Source organism: Gopherus evgoodei, chromosome 8 (genome assembly GCF_007399415.2).
Source record: "Gopherus evgoodei ecotype Sinaloan lineage chromosome 8, rGopEvg1_v1.p, whole genome shotgun sequence".
Taxonomy (NCBI): domain Eukaryota; kingdom Metazoa; phylum Chordata; order Testudines; family Testudinidae; genus Gopherus; species Gopherus evgoodei.
The window spans coordinates 102,090,686-102,116,211 of NC_044329.1; the positions used below are offsets into that span (position 1 = coordinate 102,090,686).

At 46.2% G+C, this 25,526-nt stretch overlaps 1 protein-coding gene across 2 annotated transcripts in view; it reads right to left on the reverse strand.

The window, feature by feature from the left end:
• Positions 1 to 25,526, reverse strand: part of SCP2 (sterol carrier protein 2) — a 54,347-nt gene that overhangs the window by 8,463 nt on the left and 20,358 nt on the right. Inside the window, exons 10-13 of one of the 2 annotated variants that reach the window (XM_030572466.1) lie at positions 25,367 to 25,514; positions 23,543 to 23,650; positions 14,734 to 14,887; positions 9,680 to 9,773 (exon numbers count right to left, since the gene is read on the reverse strand). In XM_030572466.1, the coding sequence (XP_030428326.1) occupies positions 9,680 to 9,773; positions 14,734 to 14,887; positions 23,543 to 23,650; positions 25,367 to 25,514 (504 nt within the window). The remainder of the gene's footprint in view (positions 1 to 9,679; positions 9,774 to 14,733; positions 14,888 to 23,542; positions 23,651 to 25,366; positions 25,515 to 25,526) is intronic. The other variant, XM_030572465.1, reaches the window with a different exon arrangement.

The following is a 25,526-nucleotide window of genomic DNA, read 5'->3' on the forward strand; positions in this document are numbered from 1 at the left end:
ACGTAACCCAAGAGGATACCCTCTGGGAGGAGATAGGAAGCCCTTTCATACGATCTGCTACCGCCACGAAAAGCTGGGGGGATTTTCGGAAGGGCTTAGTCCTCTCTATGTAGAACGCGAGAGCCCTACGGACATCCAGCGAGTGGAGCTGCTGCTCCCTGCCTGAGGAGTGAGGTTTTGGGAAAAAAACCGGAAGGAAAATCTCTTGGTTGACGTGGAAGGCTGAGACCACCTTGGGCAGAAAAGCAGGGTGTGGTCTCAGCTGCACCTTGTCCTTGTGGAAGACCGTATATGGGGGGTCTACCACAAGAGCTCGGAGCTCCGACACCCGTCTAGCTGAGGTGATAGCCACTAGAAAGGCAGTTTTCCAAGAGAGGTAGAGCAGGGAGCAAGTAGCTAACGGCTCAAAGGGGGGCCCCATGAGCCGGGACAACACCAGGTTAAGATCCCAGGTTGGAGCAGGGGGACGGACGTTAGGGAATAAACGTTCCAGCCTTTAAGGAATCTCGACACCATCGGGTGAGAAAAAACGGAGCGACCGTCCGCACCCGGGTGAAAGGTGGAGATAGCTGCTAGGTGGACTCGCAACGACGATAAGGCCAGACCTTGCCCTTTGAGGGACCAAACATAGTCTAAGATTTCGGTTACCGAAACTTCCATAGGGCGGAGATTTCTCTCTACGCACCAACAGGAGAAGCGCTTCCATTTCGCCGAATATGTGGCTCTTGTGGACGGTTTCCTGCTGCTCAAGAGCACCTCTCTCACAGGCGTGGAGCAGCGCAGCTCGGAACCAGTCAGCCACGCAGGAGCCACGCCGCTAGGTGCAGCGACTGCAGGTCTGGGTGACAGAGGGTCCCGTGGTCCTGGGTAATCAGGTCCGGATGAAGGGGCAGGGGAACTGGGTCGGCTATGGCCAAGTCCAGCAGCATGGTGTACCAGTGCTGCCTGGGCCATGCCGGGGCCACCATGATCACGAGAGCCCTGTCTCTGCGCACCTTCAGGAGGACCTTGTGGACCAGAGGGAACGGGGGAAACGCATAGTACAGGTGGGTTGACCACTGGATGAGGAAGGCATCCGCTATCGACCCCGGCTCCCTGCCCTGAAAGGAGCAGAACGCTTGGCACTTCCTGTTCCCCTTGGACGCGAAGAGGTCCACCCGGGGATAACCCCACCTCCGGAAAATGGAGAGAGCGACGTCCGGGCGAAGGGACCACTCGTGTGACAGGAAGGATCTGCTCAATCGATCCGCCAGTGTGTTCCGTACTCCAGGGAGGAAGGAAGCCCTGAGGTGAATGGAGTGGGCTACGCAAAAGTCCCAGAGTCGTATCGCCTCGTGGCACAGGGAGGAGGACCTGGTGCCGCCCTGCTTGTTGATATAGTACATGGTCGTCGTGTTGTCCGTGAACACGGCGACACAACGACCCTGAAGCTGATGACAGAACGCTTGACAAGCAAGGCGGACCGCTCTCAACTCCCGCATGTTGATGTGTAGCCCCACCTCCTCCTGGGATCACAGGCCCTGTGTCCGCAGGGTCCCTAGGTGGGCCCCCCAGCCTAGATCTGAGGCATCCGTTGTCAGGGATATCGAGGGCTGAGAGGGGTGGAAGGGAAGACCCGCACATAATACGGACTGGTCTAACCACCAGCCGAGAGAATCTAAGACCTTCTGGGGGATTGTGACTAACATGTCTAACGGTTGCCTTGCCGGCCTGTAATGACTGATAAGCCACAGCTGGAGAGGCCTCATGTGGAGCCGAGCGTAGTCGGTCACAAAGGTGCACGCCGCCATGTGGCCTAACAGGGTTAGACATGTCCTCACTGATGTCAATGGGGCTGACTGCAAACGTTGAACGATCGCCGCCATGGTCTGGAACCGTTGCAGAGGCAGCGAGGCCCTGCCCACAGTGGCATCCAGGACGGCCCCGATAAATTCCACCTTCTGCGTGGGCCTCAGGGTGGACTTGTCTGTGTTTATCAAGAGGCCCAGACTTGCAAACATGCCGGTGATCACGCGGACATGGCTGTTGACTTGCTGTTCCGACGTGCCCCGAATCAATCAGTCGTCCAGATAAGGGAACACGTGGACACGGTTGCGCCGAAGATGCGCCACGACAACTGCCATGCATTTTGTAAACACCCTCGGGGCCGTGGACAGGCCGAATGGGAGGACTGCAAATTGATAATGAAGAGCCCCCACAACGAAGCGGAGAAAGCGTCTGTGGCGCGGCCAAATGGCAATGTGGAAATACGCGTCCTGCATGTCGAGGGCGGCGTACCAGTCTCCCGGATCCAGGGATGGAATAATGGTCCCCAGGGATACCATGCGGAACTTCAACTTCACGAGGTATTTGTTGAGTTCTCGCAGGTCGAGGATAGGCCTGAGGCCCCCCTTGGCCTTGGGGATCAGAAAGTAGCGGGAATAAAACCCCTTGCCTTTTTCGTTTTCCGGAACCGCCTCTATAGCTCCTTTGCTGAGGAGCGTCTGCACCTCCTGCCGAAGGAATTGCTCGTGAGAGGGGTCCCTGAAGAGGGACGAGGAAGGAGGGCGGGAAGGAGGAAATGAAACAAACTGCAGGCGGTATCCCGTCTGCACCATGCTTAAGACCCAGCGGTCCGATGTTATTTGGGACCACGCCGGGAGGAAAAACGAAAGGCGGTTGGAAAACGGGGGGAAGGATCCATAGGGGAAACTGTTACCGCGCCCTCGGGCGCACCTTCAAAATGAAGGCTTAGGACCAGGCGGGGGTTTTGAGGAGCCTTGGTTCTGCCCCCCTTGGTTCCCCGACTGCCTGCGCCTTCCGTTCCTGCCGCGGCGCCTGTAAAGGTCCTGCCGCTGGCGGAACTGTGAAAACGGCCTACGTTGTTGCTGTTGTTGCGACCTAAAGGGTCTACGCTGCGTCACGGGGGTGTGCATCCCGAGGGACCGCATAATGACCCGGTTGTCTTTTAGACTCTTGAGTCTGGGGTCTGTCTTATCAGAAAACAGGCCCTGGCCTTCGAAAGGAAGGTCCTGTATAGTGTGCTGGAGCTCCGGCGGAAGGCCGGAAACCTGCAGCCAGGAGATGCGACGCATCGTAACTCCTGACGCGAGGGTACGGGCAGCCGAGTCCGCAGCGTCCAAGGAGGCTTGTAAGGCCGTGCGTGCGACCTTCTTGCCTTCGTCCAAGATGGCCGTAAACTCTTGGCGAGCATCCTGTGGCAGCAGCTCCTTAAATTTGTCCACTGCCACCCAGGAATTAAAGGCATATCTGCTCAGCAGGGCCTGCTGGTTGGAGACCCTGAGCTGCAGCGCCCCAGCCGAATACACCTTACGGCCAAGGAGGTCCATCCGCCTGGCTTCTCTGGATTTGGGGGCTGGAGCCTCCTGGCCGTGACGCTCCCTATCGTTCACTGATTGCACCACCAGTGAACCCGGAGTCGGGTGTACATGGAGATATTCGTATCCCCTAGAAGGGGCCATGTACTTCCTCTCGACTCCTTTCGCTGTCGGAGGGATGGAGGCCGGGGACTGCCAGATGGTATTGGCGTTGGCCTGGATGGTCCGTATGAAGGGCAGGGCGACCCTGGTGGGAGCATCAGAAGAGAGGATGGTGACAATTGGATCCTCTATCTCCGAGACCTCCTCTGCCTGCAGACTCAGATTTTGAGCCAATCGCCTGAGGAGGTCTTGGTGCGCCCTGAGATCCAGCGGGGGGGGGGACTGTTGGAGGAGGTACCCGCCACCGCCTCATCCGGGGAGGAGGATGATGAGACCCCAGGCACGAGAGTGTCTAACTGAGGGTCTTCCTCAGCCCTCGCCTCTGCCTCCGGAGCCGCAGCGGAGTCCTGCTGCTTGGACCCTTCCTCCCCTTCCGGGGAGGGAGGGGGGCGAGACAACGAGGCTTCAGGGGCCCTACGCTCCGCAGTCGCCGGTCTAGCAGGGAGCTGCTGGGGGCCCTGGGCCTGATGGTATGCCCAGGGTGTCCAGAATCCCCACTGTTGTGGGCCTTGGTCCTGCAGCGGCGGATCACCGAACAGCGCCGCCTGCCGGTCGGTGCCCAGCGCATACCCGCTGTCCGTCTGGGAGGATACGGACGGCTGTCTCGAGGGCCATGGTGGGGCCGACCCTGGATGGTAAGGGTCTGCGCGGGCCGGCACGGAGGATCGTCTCGGTGCCGGGGACCGGTGCCGGGAGTCATATCGGTGCCGGGATCGCGATCGGGACTGGGATCTGTCACGGTGCCGGGATCCTGATCGGTACCGGGCGCCGCTTCGGTGCCGGGACCTGCCACCAGCTCGGTGCCGGGAGGTCGACCGGGACCTACCACCAGCTCGGCGCCGGGAGGTCGACCGAGACCGGGACCTGCCACCAGCTCGGTGCCGGGAGGTCGACCGGTGCGGCGAGTAGCGTCGGGACCTGCTCCTGGAATCGCGGTGCCGGTGTCGACGACTGGAGCCTGACCGCGACCGTCTCGATGCCGACCGTTGCCGCGAGTGCGACCGGTACCGCTGAGGGGAGCGGTGCCGGGACTGCGAGCGGCGTCGGGATCTGGAGCGCCCAAGACGTCGGGACCTGGATCGTGAACGACTGTCTCTGGGCGGTGCCGACATCATGGGCTTGCCTCTGGACACGACCCGCACCGGAGGTACCGGGGGTGGCAGCCGAGTAGGCTCAGTCAGGGCAATAAGGTCCCGAGCCGAGGCGAAGGTCTCCGGTGTGGATGGGACCACTATCTCAACCCCAGATCTCATGGGGGAGCTCGGCGGCACCGGACTCAACGGACCCGCCGGGCCCGGAGTCAACGGTGCTGACGGTGCCGGCGGCGCCGCGGCCGATGTCGAGGCCGGGCGCTCTAGCCGGGTCTGCCTGGCCGGAGTATCAGACTTCGACGGCCTTGGCTCTGACTCCAGTGCCGGAGAGGGTCGGTGCCGAGGAGTCTTCTCGGTGCCGGAGCGATCCGGTGCCAGTGCCGATACCACGGCCTGCGAAGCCGTCGGGTCAAGTGCCGCCTCCATTAGGAGAGTTCGGAGCCTTTGATCCCTCTCCTTCTTTGTCCTCGGCTTAAAAGCCTTACAGATGCGGCACTTGTCGGATCTGTGCGATTCCCCGAGGCACTTCAGGCACGCTTCGTGGGGATCGCTGGTAGGCATGGGCTTCTTGCAGGCCGCACACTGCTTGAAGCCCGGCGAAACAGGCATGAGCCTGACGCCGGGTGCCGGGAAGGGCTAAGCCCCCGGCGAAGAACTACTTAACAACTATTTAACTTAACTATCTACTTAACAAACTAATTAACAACTATAATGGAACTAGAGATGAACGATAGATAAACGATAGATAACTAGGAGAGCTAGGGACGTGGAGGACAGCTATTCCGCGCTCCACAGTTCCAACGACCGACACGGCGGTAAGAAGGAACTGAGGAGCGGGCGGGCCGGCAGGGATATATATTGGGCGCCATGGCGGCACCACTCCAGGGGGCGACCTGCCGGCCCACTGGAGTTGCTAGGGTAAAAAGTTTCCGACGAACGTGCACGCGCGGCGCGCACACCTAACTGGAATGGATGTGAGCAATCACTCGAAGAAGAAGCAAAGATCAAATAAATTATAAAAAACAGGTAAATATTAATACTTGCTTGAAAATGACAGACTTGCCCTATTAAAATTTTTGCTTTAAGCTTGGAAAAAGGCCATGTTACCGTGGAGGAAAATCGAAAGAGGGCCTTAAAACTCTGGTCAAGCTACTAGGCCTAAAGTATTGGCTGAGCATGCTTCTGTTTTTTCATGGCCAAATGGAAAGTCCCCAAAAATGAAACGATGGCTTTCTGTGTATAAGGGACATGAGGAGGAAAAGTCCCCAAACAAGACAATTTGCAATAGCCACGCTTAAGAAACATATAACCGTAACAGTACTGTTAGAAAAGTCAAACCCCAAAGAACCAGACCGTGAATAACAACAACCAGAAAGGCTGAATATGGGAATATGATTACTCTTTCTGCTTTTGACCTGTATTGACTTTGCAATGTATTCCAAATAAGGTAATTAAGACGAAAGCATGGGTAATTTGTTTGTGGTTTTAAGCTTTAAAAGCTTGTGTGTTCCTTGAATCGGGGGGGCAGCTCCGACAGCTGTCACCCCCTGCACGCATGTATTCAATGAAGAAAGCCTCAGGCTTGTTCTGATCCAAACACAACTCATGGTCTTTTTCCACAACAGTACCATTCTTTCATTATAGCAAGCAGCAAACACCAAATAAAAGCTGAAAATTAACAACAGTAACTAGGTGAGCACAATACATAAAGATCGACAACAGAAAAGGAGGAAAATTGAAGACTAAATAAAGTAACATGTAAATGCAATAGGTTAGCAAAGTTTGAATGAGAAATACAAAGAAATTGAACAAGTGGATAAGGAGAACAAAGTGAGATACATCAAAAACATAAGAGACTTTAATTAAACAAAAGTGATCAATATGACCCTGAAGGACAAAAATGGACAATATCTCAATATCTAAAAGACAAGAATGAGTTATGGCAAAAATATATCAAGGAACTATGACGACAGGTCTGAAAAATCTCAGCCAGAGATCAGTCAGGGAAGCCCACCAATAACTGACGAAGAAATCATGGCAGCAATAAAAATGCTTCTGAATGGAAAAGCACTAGGATGTGATGAAATACCAGCTGAATTGTTAAAAAACATAGGGGATGAAGGATTGAAAGCCCTGGCATAGGTAGAAGAGTAAGAATGATTTTACAACTTCACTGTGTATCAAGATCCCAAAAAAGAAGACCACTATGGATTTTAAAGACTATAAAACAATCAGACTAGTATCACATGCCTCTAAGACACTTTTGTGAGTTGTTCAAGACCAAATACAAGGAAAGATTGATAAGGAAGAAAGTGAACAACGATATGGAATCAAACATGAATAGGGCACCATAAACAGCATTACAAACGTGAAGCTCATCTTAGAAAGATCAATAGAAATGGAGAAACAGCATACTTGTGTTTCATTGACTTCTAAAAAGCCTTTGAGGGAACCACTACAAATTTCTCAATATAGTAAGATCTGTAAGGATTGATGAGTACAAACTCCCAGTAATGAATGGCATTAGAAGGCAATTATATTGGGAGATGAACATGGAAAACATGGCAAGTATTTGATTAAATTAATTGAAGAAATAGAAGGGTTTAACATGAATGGAAAATGGGTGAATAACATTTGCTATGCAGATGACAGTATTGTTGGCTGATTCAGAAGACAGTCTGATGAAGTTAGTGAAGATTTGAATATGGACAAGACAAAAATTATGGGCGTATCAAGGATCCTAGAAAAACATGCAAGATTCCAGTGAACAACACAACTATACAGCAAGTGAGAAATTATTGCTACTTAGGAAGCATCATAACAGAAGATGGAAGATTGGATACTGAAGTCAGCACCAGAACAGCTAGAGCAAAAGACATTCTGGAAGAATAAACGTCTGATGAGAAGGGACATAAATCTGAAGATTAAATTCCAACTCATAAAAACTTGTATTTGGTCTGCGTTAAATCACAATTGTGAATAACAAAAATTCTTAATAACAAAAATTCAATCCTTCAAATTATGGTGTTACAGAAGAATTCAGAAAATATCATAAAAACCACATAACTAACAAGTACTGAAAATGATTGGCACTCAGCAAAAGTTAGATTTTCTGACAAGAAAGTTTTTATTTCAGGCCACATTTTAAGTGATTGAGAGTGTGATATATGTTTACAGGCACTGGAAGGGAAAGTTGATGACAGAAAAACATGAGGCAGAAAAAGATGAATTTAGATGGATGATGTGGTATCTTGAGTGGATCAAAAAGATGATTCATCCACAAAGAGATAAGCAGAGGACCATACAGAATGGGATACCAAAAGTTGCAAACCTCCAGTAATGGAGAGGCCATATTAGAAGAACCCAGTGAACTTCTAGGACTTGCCAGCAACTTGGAGCAAATTGTTAAAATAAAAAAATAAAAATAAATAATTGGAGATATACCAATCTCCTAGAACTGGAAGGGACCTTGAAATGTCATCAAGTCCAGCCCTCTGCCTTTACTAGCAGGACCAATTTTTGCCTCAGATCCCTAAATTGCCCCCTCAAGGATTGAACTCACAACGCTGGATTTAGCAGGCCAATGCTCAAACCACTGAGCTATCCCTCCTGACTTTGTTTTAAGAACAAAGATCAGTTTGATAATCAGAGAAATTAAAGTGTTTTTGTAACTAACTTCACCTTCTGTGTACCGGAAGCATAGCCTAGCGAATTCACAAATCACATCAGTTTCAAATTTTATATTACTAATGAAGAGAACTGGACAACTTATACGCTTAAAGTTAAGCACATGCTCAAGTGCTTTAACAGACTGGGCCAACGTGCTCATCACCTTGCAGGATCGAGCCTATAATGAGTAGCTCCTCTCCCAGCAACCTGTCAGAGGTGGAGGGTGGATGGGTTGAAATTTTGCAGGCATAGTAGCAGCCTCTCTCAGCCCCCAAATCCTCTGTAGAAGTGGCAGAAGTTCCCCACACTCACTCCACCCAATTAGTATTGGGAGGCTTCCCACCCTGCACACAGAGCCCTTTATCGGTGTGGTTATTGTCAGTTTGGGGTAAGTGCATCTGCATTCCCTCTCTGTGGTCCACTCCAGGAATACTGGCCAGTGAGGTCTCGGATCTCTAGCCATCACCTGTCTCTGAGCGCAAACCCTTGTCCCATTCCCTTCCGCATGGGGGTTTTAAGGCTGCCTAGCCCCATGTCACACTGTAATATCCCCAGAAAGCCATCTGTCTAAAGGTCAGCACCTGGGCTGCGCTTTCTCTCTGGTAAAACCCTGTCATGGTTTTCAGTGACCACGCAGATCTCTCTCAGCAGAAAATAGGATCAAAAAAGAGTTCCTACAGGAATGCTACAACCTTACCAGAAGTCACCCATCAGTCTGATGGGGCCCTAATAAGACAAAGTCTTTCCAACCTTTCCACAAGGGTTGGTGCCCCCTTGGACAGAAGATCCTGTCCATTTACTGGATCAGTAAGAAGGACCTGTATCAGTTCAGCTTTTTATACCAAAAGAGTCTCTGGAAAACCTAGTTTGAATGAGTATATGCAAACACCCCAGAAGGTGGTGCTTTGGAGTTGTTTACATATCCCACGTTATTACCTCCCACCGTTTTTAGTTCCAGGAAGAACTGTGATAACCCACCCCCAGAGAGCAGAACACAATCATCCATAATTCATCCATAAATTTAGTACGATGGCCCCCAAAAATACTGCATAGGATTGCAATATCTGTCACAGTTACCACCTACACAGTGCTTCCCACTCCAAAGTGTGGTGTGACAAATCACTCAGACAGACACCTAATTGTTAACAGCAACAACCAATTTTCTCCCTCAATACACATAGTGATCCTCTTAGTAGACTTAAGAAGGGGTCACATCTTTCATTTTGAAAACATGCATGGATTCTGCAAAAGTTGATGCACCTTACATTGAACAGATCTCACTCTGGACAAGTACATTTTTCGAGTCTTTGCATGCAGTGAGGCACACAAGGTGTGAATTAAAGCTAGATGATCAACCTTATCTCTGAAGCCAAAGCATAATAAATAAAAAATTAAGTCTCCCATTATAAAGACTTTAAAAAAAGAAATAAAGGGATTTACCTCTTCAAGTTTCTTTTCAATCTCTTTGAAGACAAGATGGGCCTTAAATCCATCAACAGTTGCCCTGGTGGGAATAGCCTGGATGCGCTGGCTGCTGAAATGAAAGGAAACCACTCATTTAAATAACTTAGGCCGTCTGTCACTGCAAAGTAAACTCCAGTTATCTACATTCAAGTTAGCCTGGCTCAAATAAGAGTAGTCACACTACAAAGTAACACTCAAACTGCACAGAGTGATTAGTTAGCAGCTCATGAGTTATGCAAACTCAAGCTGTAACCTATACCCAGACAGGCCAGCCAACTAGAGTTAAAAGCACCATCACACTTAAGTTAATGGTGGGGCAGGGGGGAGAATGAGATTCAAGCTATAATGCAAGTTAACTCCGCAGTAAACACAAGACCTTAGAATCATGTGAAGAACCTAACAAATAACCCTCTATTACGTACAAATCCATCTCATCTAGAGCTACATATAAAGGCACCAAGTTCTGCTCCTATGTACCTGGATGTATACCCAGAGTAACTTTTAATTATGGGAGGCACTGAATACAGTACATCTAGTTCTGATGACTTAAACCAAGATTGCACCAGTATGAAATAAAATTTATAAAGATCTTTATGACCATGAAATGCAATAGCTTCCCCTTTGTTACCCAATGTTAACATATCACACTACAATTGCATAACTAAATGATGTGAACAGAAGAGCTTAACTTTTTTTAATGCCAACATCTTACATATGTTTAGCGTAACTCTTCTAGTAGAGGTCTTTTACAGGTAAAGCCTTTTGGAAAAACAACTTTAATAAGAAGACAGCAATTGATAGCTGTCTAGATTTTAATTTCTGTACTTTGAAAGTTATCTTCAGGAAAAAAGAAAAAAAAATCTCACAAGCAGTTCTCCAAACCAAATTTTTGTAAGATCATAATTATGTCAAAGAAAAGTCAAATAAATGGGTTGTAGTAATAATTTCTAATTGAAGTTATTTAGGAGAAACACAATCAGCTGAGTATGCAAAACCTTTCCTCACACACAAAGGAGAGCACTATTGTCAGTAACTCAGGACACGCTAGCAATGTAGAGACAATGCAAAGACTGTCCAAAGAGCTTACAATTTAGAAAGACAAAAAAAAAAGGGGGGGGGGGGCTGCGCTCAGGAAAGTAAATAATTGTGGCAGATAAGGCCATTTCCTGCAATATACATGAAAAAAACTAACTGAATTAAGTATCTTTGGAGTCCATTATATTAAATACAAAGGGTTATGTATTATTGTCAGCCAGGATTGTATGTAACCTCTTTAGAGGGGAGAGATGATGTGAAACCTGGAAAGCGTTATGAACTTCAAAGGACTATACTGAAAGTGGGCCAGACAAAAATGGACCTTTGGGACAAACAGTCAAGCAGTTTGCCTAGAAAATCTCTAGAGCAGGGGTCGGCAACCTTTCAGAAGTGGTGTGCCAAGTCTTCATTTACTCCCTCTAATTTAAGGTTTTGCATGCCGGTAATACATTTTAATGTTTTTTAGAAGGTCTCTCTCTCTCTCTCTAAGTCTATATAACTAAACTAGTGTTGTATTGTAAAATAAACAAGGTTTTCAAAATGTTTAAGAAGCTTCATTTAAAATGAAATTAAAATGTTGACCAGTCAGTTGCTGGTCTAGGGTGCTGTTCACCTAGACTGGCAGCGGGCTGAGCAAAGCCTGCGGCCAGGACCCTGGCTGGCAAGGGTCCATCAGCCAGAACCCCAGACCAGCAGTGGGCTGTGCGGGGCCGGCGGCCGGGACCCAGAAGGCTGGAGGCAAAGTGCTGGAGTCAGGGCTGGGTATGTGGGGAGGTGTAGGTATCAGGGCAGAGGTGGGGCTGGGTATGGGTGGGGGTGCCAGAGTCAGGGCCAGGGTTGGAGGGGGGGATGAAGGAGTTAAGCAGAGGGCTGGGTGTGTATGAGGGAGGTACAGGGCTCAGGGCAAGGGCCTGGGGGGTGTGCGGGACTCAGGGCAGAGGGCATGGTGTGTGCACGCGCGGGGGAGTGTCAGGACTCAGGGGAGAGGGCTGGGTGACTGCCCCCCTAAGAACTCCCAACCCCCCTGCTCCTTGTCCCCTGACTACCACCTCCTGGGACCCCTGCCCCCAACTGCCTCCCAGGACCCCATCCCCTATCTAAGCCTCCCTGTTCCTTGTCCCGGGACTGGACCCTACCCCCCTACCTGTCCCCTGACTGCCCCGACCCTTATCCACACCTCCGTCCCCAGCCAGACCCCCAGGACTCCCATGCCTATCCAACCATTCCCCGCCCTCTGACAGGACCCCCAGAACTCCCAACCCATCCAACCGCCCACCCCCCCTCCACCTGCCCCAACCCCTCTCCACACCTCTGCCTCCTGACAGGACCTCCAGAACTCCCAACTCATACAACCCACCCAGCTCCTTGTCCCCTGACTACCCCCTCCAGAGACCCCCCCCCAGGACCTTCCTTGTTCCCGGTCCCTTGACCCCTATCCATCCCCTGCCCCCTGACAAATCCCAGGACTCCCATGCCCCATCCAACCCTCACTGCTCCCTGACTGACCCCTCCAGAGACCCCCCTGCCCCTAACCACCACCCCTGGGATCCCACCCCCCCCATCCAACCCACCCTGCTACCTGTCCTGTGACTGCCCCCACCCCTTATCCCGGCAGGCTCCAGCGTGCCATTAAAAATTGGCACACGTGCCATAGGTTGCTGACCCCTGCTCTATAGGGACCTGAATGCAAATTCCCCATCTCTGATTATGCAAAAATCCAGTCTTTTGAAGCTACACCCTGAGCAGAAGACCATTATCTGCTGATTACCTATTCCCAGAGTCTCAGAATTAAAGGTACAAGCTATATAAAGGAAAGACTGAACTATTCACAATGGTTCTGGTTCTGAATCTGAGACAGCTATGAACTTGTAACCCTGGGGAAAGCTCCATTGTGGATTCTGAAGAACTAATACCTGCCACAGCCTGAGGCTGGAGTTGGGGTGACCTCTGATAAGTTTTTGAGCATGCATTTAGGTTCTTCTATTGTTTTTAGTATGTTTTCTCCATAATATTGTCACCTATAATATAAAACTTCTACAATGCCACTTAAATACACGTATTATACAGTAAGGGAATTTCTCTATGACCACACCTGATAATTCACCAGTGAAAACTTGATGACCCTTACAGCTACTATAGAAGATATTTTTATTCATATAGATTTACCATTTTTAATCTTACCAAATTCTAGGCCTAGATAATCCCATGACAGAGTTCCTCAAATTAATTACCTGTTTATTTTTTTAAAAATTAATTTTCTTTGTTGTCTTAATGTTTACCACCCCCCCTTTATCCTTTTACTACGGGACTAGAAAAATATGAAAACTCAAATGGACTACCATATACCTTTTATTAATTTATATACCTGTAGTGTATCTTCTCTTACTCTTGCCTGTCTGAATTAAGAAACTCTATATCCTATAATCTCTCTTTGTATGGAAACTCCCTCATATGCCTATAATCCGAATTATCTGTCTGCTGTAAGAACACGTATACATACACTTGTTCCTAAACTGGGAGGGGGGGGAGAGAAGAGATTATGCCTACAATACTCTTTTTAAACAAACACTATTGCAAAAATATTTGTACAAGCAGAAACACCAACCCCAATTCCTATGCAAATATTCCACATCCGTCATCACCAAAGCCATCAAATATTCACATCACTATCAAAATCTGTGATGGGGATTATTAAACCCTTCCCAATAGTAAACAAACTTCCAATAAGTAGTAACAAACCTTACACTGTACAGATTTTGAAACAGGCATCTCTGTTGCTAGTAGGATTGGAAATCCTGACCCCACTGAAGACAATGGCAAAACTCCATTAAATAAGAACCCCAAAGAAAAATATCAGGTACTTGCTAGTTTAAAAAACAAAATCCCACTCACATGTTCTCTGTGAAAATAAGATTTTTCTATTACAAAAAATAACTGCTCTTGAACAGAAAAGGCATGAAGCTACTGTTTTATTTCATATTTCTTATACAAATAACTATTATTTGTACATTTAAACAAATAAAGGAATCCTCTGACTACTGGCTACAGTACCTAGGAACGGTCAGTGACCTGTGCATTCAGACTGGAGCATTTTGAAGTACTAAAGGTATGAAGGTTGTAGCTTTCATGCTGCTTTATGGTAATTTAACTGAAGTCTTAAAACGTCTGGAGTTTCACAAGAATCATATCAAAGTATCAGTGCCAGTTTTTCATATCCCTTTTCCTTAAATGTATTTAGAATTTTGGACATAGAAACAGATACTTATTAGAACACAATTAAGGAGGGGGAAAAAAGCAGCCATCATGACCAACACCAAAACCACTATAAAAGCTGAAACAGACTGCAGGAAAAATAGCTGCACATAAGCATTGAGAAAGAGTTGTGCATTCAGGAACTGCATTTTCCCCTGCCGTGCGGGAACAAATATAATCCAAGCAGTCTATTTAATAGGGTATTGAGAAAACTGTATTGCAGGGGTAGGCAATCTATGGCACGCGTGCCGAAGGCGGCACACGAGCTGAATTTCAGCGGCACTCACAGCGCCCGGGTCCTGGCTACCGGTCAAGGAGGCTCTGCATTTTAATTTAATTTTAAAAGAAGCTTCTTAAACATTTTTTTAAAACTCACTTACTTTACATACAACAATAATTTCATTATATATTACAGACTTATAGAAAGAGACCTTCTAAAAATGTTAAAATATATTACTGGCATGTGAAACCTTAATTTAGAGTGAATAAATGAAGACTCGGCACACCACTTCTGAAAGGTTGCCAACCCCTGCTGTATTGTATGTGCAGAATAAGCCAATTATATGCACATTTTCATTTCAGCACTACCAAACTGGATCTACCACAGTATTTAAACATTATATCCTACTTTATGCTGCACTCAAACAGAAAATCTCTGTCTTCCAAAGTAAAGAATAATGCTGCCTCTTCTCTGATGACGTTTATATACAGATTTATATAAACACAAATAGATAAAAGCTCACCTTACTGCTTCAGGAAAACCCATTCTGAATAATGTTACAACTACAGCACCACCAAGGCCTATGTTATGTTGCAGAGCAACCTTTGCACCAGGAACTTGTCTCTTCCCAGCTTCCCCTCTTAGCTGCCAGCAGAGTTCAGCACACTGAGCCAGACCTAAAAAATCAAACACAGAGCAAGCAGATCTTAAAACATTCCAACTATTGCAAGAGCAAGCAACAAATATAATGTTTTATATCATGCTACCTCTTCTGCAAACTAAAATTTTAAACAACTCCAGTTACCAAAATCCTAAGAAAAAAGCCTTTTTTTTTAAAACAGAAGCTTACACAGTGAGGTAATATCTTTTATTGGACCAACTTCTGCTGGAGAGAGAAATTTTTGAGCCACGCAGAGCTCTTTTTCAGGTTTGTGTGGCTCAAAAGCTTGTCTCTCTCACCAGACGCTGGCCCAATAAAAGTTATTAATATCCTGGGACCAACACAGCTACAACTACACTGCATACAACAACTGAAAGGAATACAAAAACTAGGAGTGCTTAGGGCTAGAAAGTTACACTGATTTAAAAATGAGCAATCTTAAAAATGCTGTTGTTTTTTTTTAAGGCAAATCCAATACTGACCATGACTTAGGTAATAATATTATTTAACTCTTATATAGCTACAATATAGGATAATATGACAAAGTGCTTCAATCTAGTTTGAAAATATTAGTCTCATGAAGTTTTAGTACATATCAAAATGTAATACTGTAATAAGACAAATATTTCTTATTGATATAACACTTAATAAAGAAGTATTTCTCCACAATGCAAAAAAATTACCATTTGATAATTCTGATTGTAGTTTTAAAAAGAACAAGCAAACAAGAAGGACACTACGAACCCGGGCAAGATTAAAAATTGACCAATACTCAGAGAGTGGTGCTTCTGGAAAGCTTTAGCTTAAGAACACTGTCAACTTTAATTTTTTTGATAAAGCACCCTTTCGATTGTTCTATAGGCATGAATATTTTTTTAATTCCTTAAAAAATATTAATAATTTTTGCCTCCCTATTGAAATTTGTAAAGATCTTTTCAGCAATTAAAAAAAAAACTAACTATATAAGTAAAACAGTGAAGCAGAATATGACCTTGGATTGAAGGTCCATCAGTGGGAATTCTTCCATTGATTTCAATGGGCCTTGGATTGAGCGCTATTTATTGATACATTAGGGTACCTAAATTTTGACTAATTTGCCCAAGTTTATTTTAAAAAGCCCACAATCACTGCATTTGTCTGTACTTTCATCTTCCCTGAAAAATAGGACAGAAATTTTGCAATTCCTCCAGTGAAACAACACTAGCGTTAGCTTTATCCTGACTTTGGAGCTGCAATACTGGCATATTTTAGTACTCTTATACCTGACTGAGTTTCAGGCTGTCTCTCTTAAGCAATCTTTGGTTTTAGAAAACTAATATTTTCACAGTTTTAGGAAAAAGAAAAATACAGCATTTACATCAGTGCCTGCATACTCTATAAACATATGAGCTTGTGACTCAAAGTAATGCATTTTTCACTTACATCCCCTTCAAATGTCCACTGTATGGAAGATTAGTTTCCTTATTCTTTAACCATTTTATGGTAATACCTTCCAGATGAAGTCAGTACTCAGAATGTCAAATCCTGGCCTACCAACGTGAGTGTCCCTTCAAGAAAATTCCAATTCTTTAATGAAGGCTTTATTACCAAAACAGCTGCGTGACAGTGAAATTTTAGTCTTTAAAAAGATAAAAAGTTCTGAAAACTATATAAAGAATTTAAGTAGTTCTATTTTTCACAACCTGATGGCAGTATTACAAATCCTTCTGCTAAAAGTCTGTCAAAAAAACTGCATTAGCAGAGCGTTCTTGACACTTTTAGGAATTAGAGGAAAGAAGTACTTTCAATTCTGCTGCAGTAATAAATAAAATAAAATAAAAGTAACAATGAAATACTTCAAAGGCTGGCAGTAAGAAGCTGAATTCAAAACCATTTGTTAAGTATTTCTTACAGAAATAAAAAACTGATCACAGACTCCTGAACAAGTTAGGGGTTGTATTTTTTTAAAGTAAAAAAACAAAACAAATTACTGCTCAAGCAGTGCTTTGTTTTTATGTTATACAGGAAAGTATGCTGGCATACAGGACCATGATGTATTTGGATCTGGATAACAGGCAGCAGGTTTAAAACAAACAAAAGGAAGTATTTTTTTCACACAGTGAACAGTCAACCTGTGGAACTCCTTGCCAGAGGATGTTGTGAAGGCCAAGACTATAACAGGGTTAAAAAAAGAACTAGATAAATTCATGGAGGATAGGTCCATCAATGGCTATTAGCCAGGATGGGCACGGATGGTGTCCCTAACCTCTGTTTGCCAAAAGCTGGAAATGGGTGACAGGGGATGGACCACTTGATGATTACTTGTTCTGTTCATTCCCTCTGGGGCACATGGCATTGGCCACTGTTGGAGGACAGGATACTGGGCTAAATGGATCTTTGGTCTGACCCAGTATGGCTATTCTTATGTTCTTAAGAGCTGAACATGCTGTGAGCAGAGGAAGGGCAGGAAGACTCAGCAGGTGAGGCACATGGCACTGAGCTCCCGGATGTTGATGTGCATCTGTGCCTCCCTGGGGGACCAGAGGCCCTGAGCCACGTGGCCGTCCACAAGAGCACCCCAGCCAACGAGCAGGCATCTGTGGTGAGAGTGGTATAGGGTGTGGGGGGCGTGAAAGGGATGCTGGCTAAGACTGTGGACAGGTTGCACCACCACATGAGCGAGGTGAGGACAGAGGAAAAAAAGCAAGACCAGTTTGCCTAGGCTGTCTGACTGAGGATCATAGATGCAGTGGAGCCACAGCTGGAAGCAACGCATATGGAAGCAGGCATGCAGTGTGACAGAGGTGCAGGCAGCCATTTGATCCAAGAGAGAGGGGGCACTGAAGGATTCGTGTGCGTGCATGAGAGCAGTGAGGGCGGTGAAGCAATCCAAGGGGAAAAAAGGTGTGGGTTGCAACAGAATACAGATGAGCCCCTATGAAAATGAACATGTAGGTAGGGGTAAGGACTGATTTCTCCTCATTGATGCAAATCCCCAAGGTGTCTAGGAGGATATGAAGGGTCTGGACAGTGATAAGGAGGCAAGCCCGGGACGGAGCCACAAGGAGCCAGTCGTCCAGGTAGGAAAACATAGAGTGACCCAGGGACACATATAGGCCGCCATGATGGCAAAAACCTTTGTAAAAAGACAAGGGGAACAGCACAATCCCAAAGAGAAGGTCCTAGAATTGGCAGTGTGTGGAGGAATTTGCGATGAGCAGGGGGATGTCTATATGGAAATATGCATCCTTCATATCAAGAGCCGTGAAGGGACAGGATGATGAGGGGGAGTGTGACTATCCAGAAACGGAATCTGCGGATAAATTTGTTCAACAACCAGAGATCCAAAATGGGATGGAGGCTCCCTTCTTCAATACGAGGCAGTAAGGGCAGTAGAAACCATGGCCATTGTAGTGCTGTTGAACAGATTCATAGATTCATAGACTCTAGGACTGGAAGGGACCTCGAGAGGTCCTTGAGTCCAGTCCCCTGCCCTCATGGCAGGACCAAATACTGTCTAGACCATCCCTGATAGACATTTATCTAACCTACTCTTAAATATCTCCAGAGATGGAGATTCCACAACCTCCCTAGGCAATTTATTCCAGTGTTTAAACTACCCTGACAGTTAGGAACTTTTTCCTAATGTCCAGCCTAAATCTCCCTTGCTGCAGTTTAAGCCCATTGCTTCTTGTTCTATCATTAGAGGCTAAGGTGAACAAGTTTTCTCCCTCCTCCTGATGATACCCTTGATTCTACGGCGCTCTTCCAAAAGAGGGCATCTGCTTCCTCTGAGAGAAGATGGTATTGGGAGGGATCCCCAAGAGGCCCTCGGAGTGAGTGATGGGCAGGAAGAAGAATTCTATGAGGTACCCGTGGTGACCAGTGTCCACCACTCAGCCATCGGTGGTAATCGCATCCAGTTGTAACCAAAAAGGGCAAGATGAACCCCAAAAACAATTGGCAGGGGGTGACTGCAGGGGTGGAAGGAGGTTTGCAAGTCTCCAGGAAGGGGTACTTGGAGGAACATTGCAGGAAGGCAGAAGTGGCAGGAGCAGTGGCAGTGGAATAGTGGGGCTTTAGTGAGCATGTGATGCTAAAAACACTTCCAGTGGACATTGAGGATAGGGCTGGTAGGTGGCATGAGGGCAGGGTCTGAAGGACAGAGCCATCCACAGGGTATGACAAATTGGGGTGACCGCTCCGGGTCCCATGGGCCAGTGCGACTGGCCAGCTCACATGGATGGAGCGTGAACCGCTGGCTGGGGGAGATTAGCCTCCCAGCCCCGCCCCTTCCACCTGAGGGAGAGTGTGCCAGGAGGGAGAATGCATGGCAGCATCAGTCTCCCCAGCCCCGGAGCACTGGGAGGGAGAGCATGTGGCTCTGCTGTACGCTACCCTGCCCCAGGAAGGTGGGCAGCATGGCCCCAGCCCCCTTGAGCCCAGCAGCACCGATGGTGCAGGGCCCTGCAGAAGCAGAGTGTGGGTGGGGCCATATCTGGCTGTTTGGTGAGGTACCGCCTCCCCTACCCACCGCAGTCCACCCTGGAAGTGACAGATTTGTCACTCCCACCCCAGGCCCTGCACCCCTCTAAGGACGGCCCTGCTGAAGGACAATCTTTGTTGCCTGCAAGTTGGGGACAGGGTGTATATGCCCAGCGACAGGAGGGTGGCACAAAAGTCCTTAAGGGAGTGCAGGGACTCATTGGTTTTGTTGCTAAACATTTTGTTATTGTCAAAGGGGAGGTCCTCAAGTGTAGTCTAGACCTCCTTCAGAAACCTGCTAGATTATAGCTAGCAATCACAGCAGAGGACAACCCCTGAGGCCAGAGAGTGGGATGCAATATCAGCAGCATCAACCGCTCCGTGGAGGAACGTTGTGACCAACTTGCCTTCATCCAGAAGGTGTTGAAGTCCTGCTGCTTCTCTGGATGGAGGAAGGCTTGAAAGTAGACCCACAGAGAAGTTGACCTTCAAGCCAAGAAGTCCAGCTTCTTGGCACTGTGACTGGCACAAGGGGAAAAGGGGTGCTGGATTTAAAGAGCTGTTGCCAGGCACGCTCAGTCGCTGCATGGACTACAAGAGAATTTCATGGTGGGTGAGTATACAGAAAGTTTGTGCCTTTGGAGTGCACGAAGCAGAGATGCTCCACCAGCCTGGGAGTAGGGACACAAGAAGCTGGGGTGTGCCAGACCGTTTGGGCCAGTTGTAAAATGGTCTCGTGAATAGGCAGAGCAGTAGGGGAAGGCCGGGGGAGGGGAGAGGAGAAGGGGTTTGCAATATGTGAAGGAAATGGTTCCTGGAGTCCTGTACATCATTTATAGGCAGGTTGAGGGCCATAGCAGATCCTGGTATTGCAGGTGATCATTGGGAGGCGAGAGAGAGCTGAATAAGGGCATTGTCCAGGGAGGAAGAGAGACAAACAGGGACCAGAGGGTCCAATGGTGCTGCCAGTGCCAGAAAGTCCTGGGGCTTCTCATAGACAGAGAGAAGGACAGTGTGCATTGGGAACAGCTGGTGATGCAGGCGTGGTTGTCCCCGTGATTGCTGTAGGGGTCCCAAGCTGCTCAGCAGGGTCAGGCATAGGGGTCACCTGGCATCAGCAGTGCCTGCATGTAATGGAATCATAGGTTGACCAGTGGAGCGTAGATTGGTTGATATGGGTGGTGCTGTATGACTGGGCGGGCAAGAAGGCAGAGTCCAGCTTGGAGGACCACTCTGAGGCCAAAGCAGGTCTGGTAGAGGCAGAGTTGTCGGAATCATCAGTGTGGGATGAGATGGAACCGGATGGTCCAAGAGCAAAAGAGGTTCCTCTGTGGAAGGACCCAGCAGAGAGAGGCAGAGCAGAGCAAGATGCTGAAGGAGAAGGGGCTCCTCCCTGGGAACCAGCATGCTGGCAGCAACAATATGCCTGAGCGTGGACGGGAGCTGGCACATGGCAACATCAGTTCAGCCGTTGGCATGAGAGGGGACAAGCACCCCAGTGTATGTAAGACTGGGCATGCAAGTCCAGACATCCTAGTGGAGTAGATGGAGCTGGAGGTGATGGCAGCAAGCCAGTCACTGCTGCCAGTGGCAGGGCCAATGGAGTGCGGTGCTTGGACTTATGCTCTGAGTGGGATTTTTTGTCACTGGAGCATCTGAGTTGAAGTGACAGCTCGGGGAAGCAATGATATGTTTAGAGGGAGTCCCCCTCGGGGAGCCGCCCTTATGTCCATAGCTGTGCCTGTTATGAGCATGGTGGGCCTTAGGCAGTAGCAGTGGTGTCTCTGGTGTCGGCTGGGAAAGGCCCAAGGAGGAGCTCACCACCGGTACAAAGCATCACTCTGATAGATCTGTTGGTCCTGGATCCGGTTGTGCACATGGTCACATTAACTCCTCCACACAGAACTTGCAAAGGCAAAGCTAAAGCTCTCTGGCCTCTCGAGCAGCAGATGGAGCAGCGGGCGGCAACGTGGGAAAGAGCAGCAGATGGAGCAGCGGGCGGCAACGTGAGCTTCGCCCAAACAATACAGACAATGTTGGTGCTTGTCACTCACAGAGAAGGACCGTAGGCACGAAGCACAGTATTTAAAACTGGCTTGCCGGGGCATAGTCCCTGGGCTGGGGAGGAGCCCCACAAGGGGAGAAGTCCAACAAGGAAAACCTAGCTAACAAATGGACAATCATATACAACTAGTAAAAACTATCTACAGACAACGATCAAAGAACATCTCTCTTGTAAGCTAAGAATACTGAGGAACAGGGGTTCCGACTCTGGCCACCCAGTAGTAAGAAGGAACTGGAGCAGCGTCAACCCGCAAAGCCTCAGACGTGCCACGCGGTCAATGCACGACACACGTGCAGGTCAACAGATACTACCATGAACCGTTCTGACTCCAGCGTATGTGTACCCACGTTTGGAATCTACATAGGGATTATCGCTCGAAGAAAAACAACACCTAATCATCTAAGCTGGCACATCCAAAATCAATATTAAAAAAGTTCTCAGTTAACAGTATTGCTGAAAGTTAAAACATACTATATTAAATAGCAAATCAGCAGAGAATACATACGTAATTTCTAAAAACCCTTCAGAGTTTTTTCGAAATGACTAACTGGCTCAGTGCGAAACAAAATTACCCATATAGTATTTCAAGGCTCTATCAAAAATCTGATGGATTCTCTACACTTTTAACAGTGGTGGTGGTGGATGATTTGCTTATAAAAATCATAATTCTTTTTCAATTGACTTGAAACAATACTTCTCTTACTCCATGAAGTGTTAGCTAGTATTTAAGGTAAGGATTGTCTCAAATAGATCCAAATATATGCAGGTCAAAAGAAAAATGAAGTTTACAAAGTTCACAATCAGTAAAAAGTTAAATACAAAGTTCAATGCCAGTGTGATCCTTCATCATATAATACCACAGAAACTGGTTTAAGATTTACATTTTAAGCATCTTACAATTAGATTATAACTGAATAGCTCTTCAAAGAAGTGTTGCAGAATTTATGACTAAATGTATATTATGGAAAACACATGGGTATGCTACAATCACATCTTATTATGTTATGTGCAGTATACTTTCCTATATACATATGGAAAACATCTAATGAAACCCATTAAATTGTGGCAATACAGAGAGAAATTAAAGATGGTCTTGAACTGAAATTATTTTTAAAAAAAGTTGGGATATGTCTTGCTAAAATGGCACTTCTAAAACCACAGGTATTTAGCTTCTGAGAGACTGCTGAAGCACAAAAGTGGAAGTTTCAAAGGAATGCATGAGAAAGTTGGTTCAAGGTTGAGATTTAAATTACTGCATAAACATAAAAGCCTTCAGTGGACACATTATGTAATGCGGAAGATAAATATTCACCTCAACTACTTTGAATCCCTTTCTCTGAATAGGCAGCTGGAGACAGACTTTGTATATAAAATAAAACTACAACATTTTAAAACTAATAGCTTGATTTTGATTGGAGTAGTCTCTAAAACAGAAAAATATCTGTTTATATCTCAGTGTAAACTGTATATTCAAGTACTCTCTGCAAAGTACAAAAATGTATTCTTAGTATAGTCTACTGAAACTTAAAGAAAAAGTAGTTAGTACTCATGTCTCAAAAGAAAAAAAATTGTATCTTAACTCTGTATGCTTTGTCAATAATATGAACCTTCTCGCTCTCTCTGGACAGATTAATTAGGTCTGTGCAAAATACCTCTGTACATCTAGCTAATTAGACATTTTAAGTCAAGTGAAAATGGATTTTATTTTAATTAAGAAAAACAAATTCTAGCCCACTCCTTTTTTAAAAAATCACTTAATTTAAGCAAAAGTTGTCACATATCATCCTCTATTATTTGAACTATTCATTTAGTTAACTAATGAAATGCATATGACAAATACAAAATTCATATTCATAGCTCAAAAGGTGGCAAACATTAAGAGTAAACTGCATGCTGTGTAAAACACTTGAAGTCAAGAGAGTATTTTGACCTTTGTAAGTGAGAAAACAACCAACAGCAAGGTAACTTATATACTGGAAGTCATTAGACAGACGACATATTCTCAGACCCCAGCACTCCTTCTGCACAATTATTTCACGACTCATAAATCATGAATACCTTCAGAACCTGATGAAGAAACTGTCGGTTTCCACATGAAGACCTCAAAATCATTAGAAATACAAAATTCTGTGTTTGCCTTACCTGTGGCACCCAATGGATGTCCTTTAGAAATCAAACCACCACTGGGGTTTACCACCCATTTTCCACCATAAGTATTGTCTCCTCTATCAATCAGCTCCCCAGCTTTTCCTATAAAATAGTAATTGAAACAAGGAAAATAGCTGTAAAAAAAAGTCACTTTATGGTACATTTTTCAACCTTACTGTTACTTCTGGATATTATTGCATATGTTTTGAGTCAGCCAAAACCAGAAAATTGTAATGCACAAAATTTTGGAACACATATGTGAAATAACCAAATATGAACATAATGGCATATACTGTTTGGACAATAGGTCTCCATTTGCTTCCATTGCCCACTAAATATATATTTTAGTACAATATATAAGCTTTTCAGTTTATACAATAATTAAATTAATAATTGGTAAAATTATAATGAAAAGAGCAGATGTACCTGAAAAGGAGCAGTTAGTCATTACAGATACTGTTATGGTTTTCACTGGAAATCACAACTTGCAGTAATATTAATGACACACAAGGTGGGTGAGAGAATATCTTTTATTGGACCAATTTCTGTTAGTGAAAGAAATGCTCCTAGGAAAATTCTGCATCACTGTGCAATGCAGAATTTTGCCAAAATTAATGTTGGGCATGCAGAATTTCCTTTTTTCCCCCCCATATAGAAATGGGCTGCAGGGATGTTGGCCGCCACTAGAGCTGCTGGACCAAGCACAGTCTAGCTCCTAAATAGAAAACAAGACCAGAGAGAGAGTGGGAAGGGGAGGGAACTGGACAGTTCCCAGGACGCCTGGAAGAAAAGAGGTGGCAGCATGCAGGAAACTACAGGCCTGGGACCCAACATCAGGCTGTTTCTGCTTCTGGATCCTTGGGTTCTAGAAGGGTAGGGTCTGTGAGTGTCTGGGCCAGGGGAGGCGTATGGGGGCACAGCTGGCCTCTCTGGGGGTGTGTCTGAGCTGGGGAGGGGACCTGCAGATGGGTTCTGGGGGAGAGGGGGTGTGAATGTCTGGGCCAGGGAAGGCCTCATGGCTGGGCTCTGGAGGGGAGTAGGGTATGAGGGTATGGGCTGGGGGAGGGTTACCAACCCTCCAGGATTGTCCTGGAGTCTCCAAGAATTAAAGATTAATCTTTAATTAAATGTTATGTCATGTGATGAAACCTCCAGGAATATGTCCAATCAAAATTGGCAACCCTAGCTGGGGAGAGGGCATAGCTGGGCTCTGGGAGAAAGGGGGTGAGAGTGTCTGAGTTGGGGGCCCCATGGTTGGAGTCTGAGGGGAAGGAGGGGGTAAGTCTCTGGTCCCCTGGTTGGGCTCTGTGGGGGAGGGGTCAGAGAAGCAGGAATTGAGTTGTCGCAGTTTCTTTAAATCTCTACTCCTGGGGGAATTTGTGTGTGTGTCTGTATTATTACAAACATACTTGCTGACAGATATTTTGAAATAAATTACCAAAATAATTGAAACTGGTGTAATTATACAGTGTTATTTTGACAAATAAAATTTGCAGAATTTTAAAATACTGAGCAGAATTGTTCATTTTTTTGGCACAAAATTTCCCCAAGAGTGAAGAGAGAAGCTTTCAAGCTACATGACCTGAAGAAGAGGTCTGCGTAGCTCAACAGCTTGTCTCTGTCACCAACAGAAGTTGATCCAATAAAAGATACTACCTCCTCCACTATATCTCTCATATCCTGGAACCAATATGGCTACAATTCTGAGAGCAGTAATATTAATGGTAGTTGTTGGCATTTATAACAAACACCAAAGTTACAAGACATGTTTAATGTTGTCCATTTTAATAAACTAAAATTCTTCATTAATGTTATTACCTTCAGGACAAAGTCCTAAAGCTTCATAAGTAATGAGCTCGTTAGATGAGAAACAATCATGTAGTTCAATCACATCCACATCCATAGGTTTCAGACCTGCTTTGGAAAAACATCTTTGCGCAGCTTCTTTACTCATATCATAGCCAACCTACAACAACAA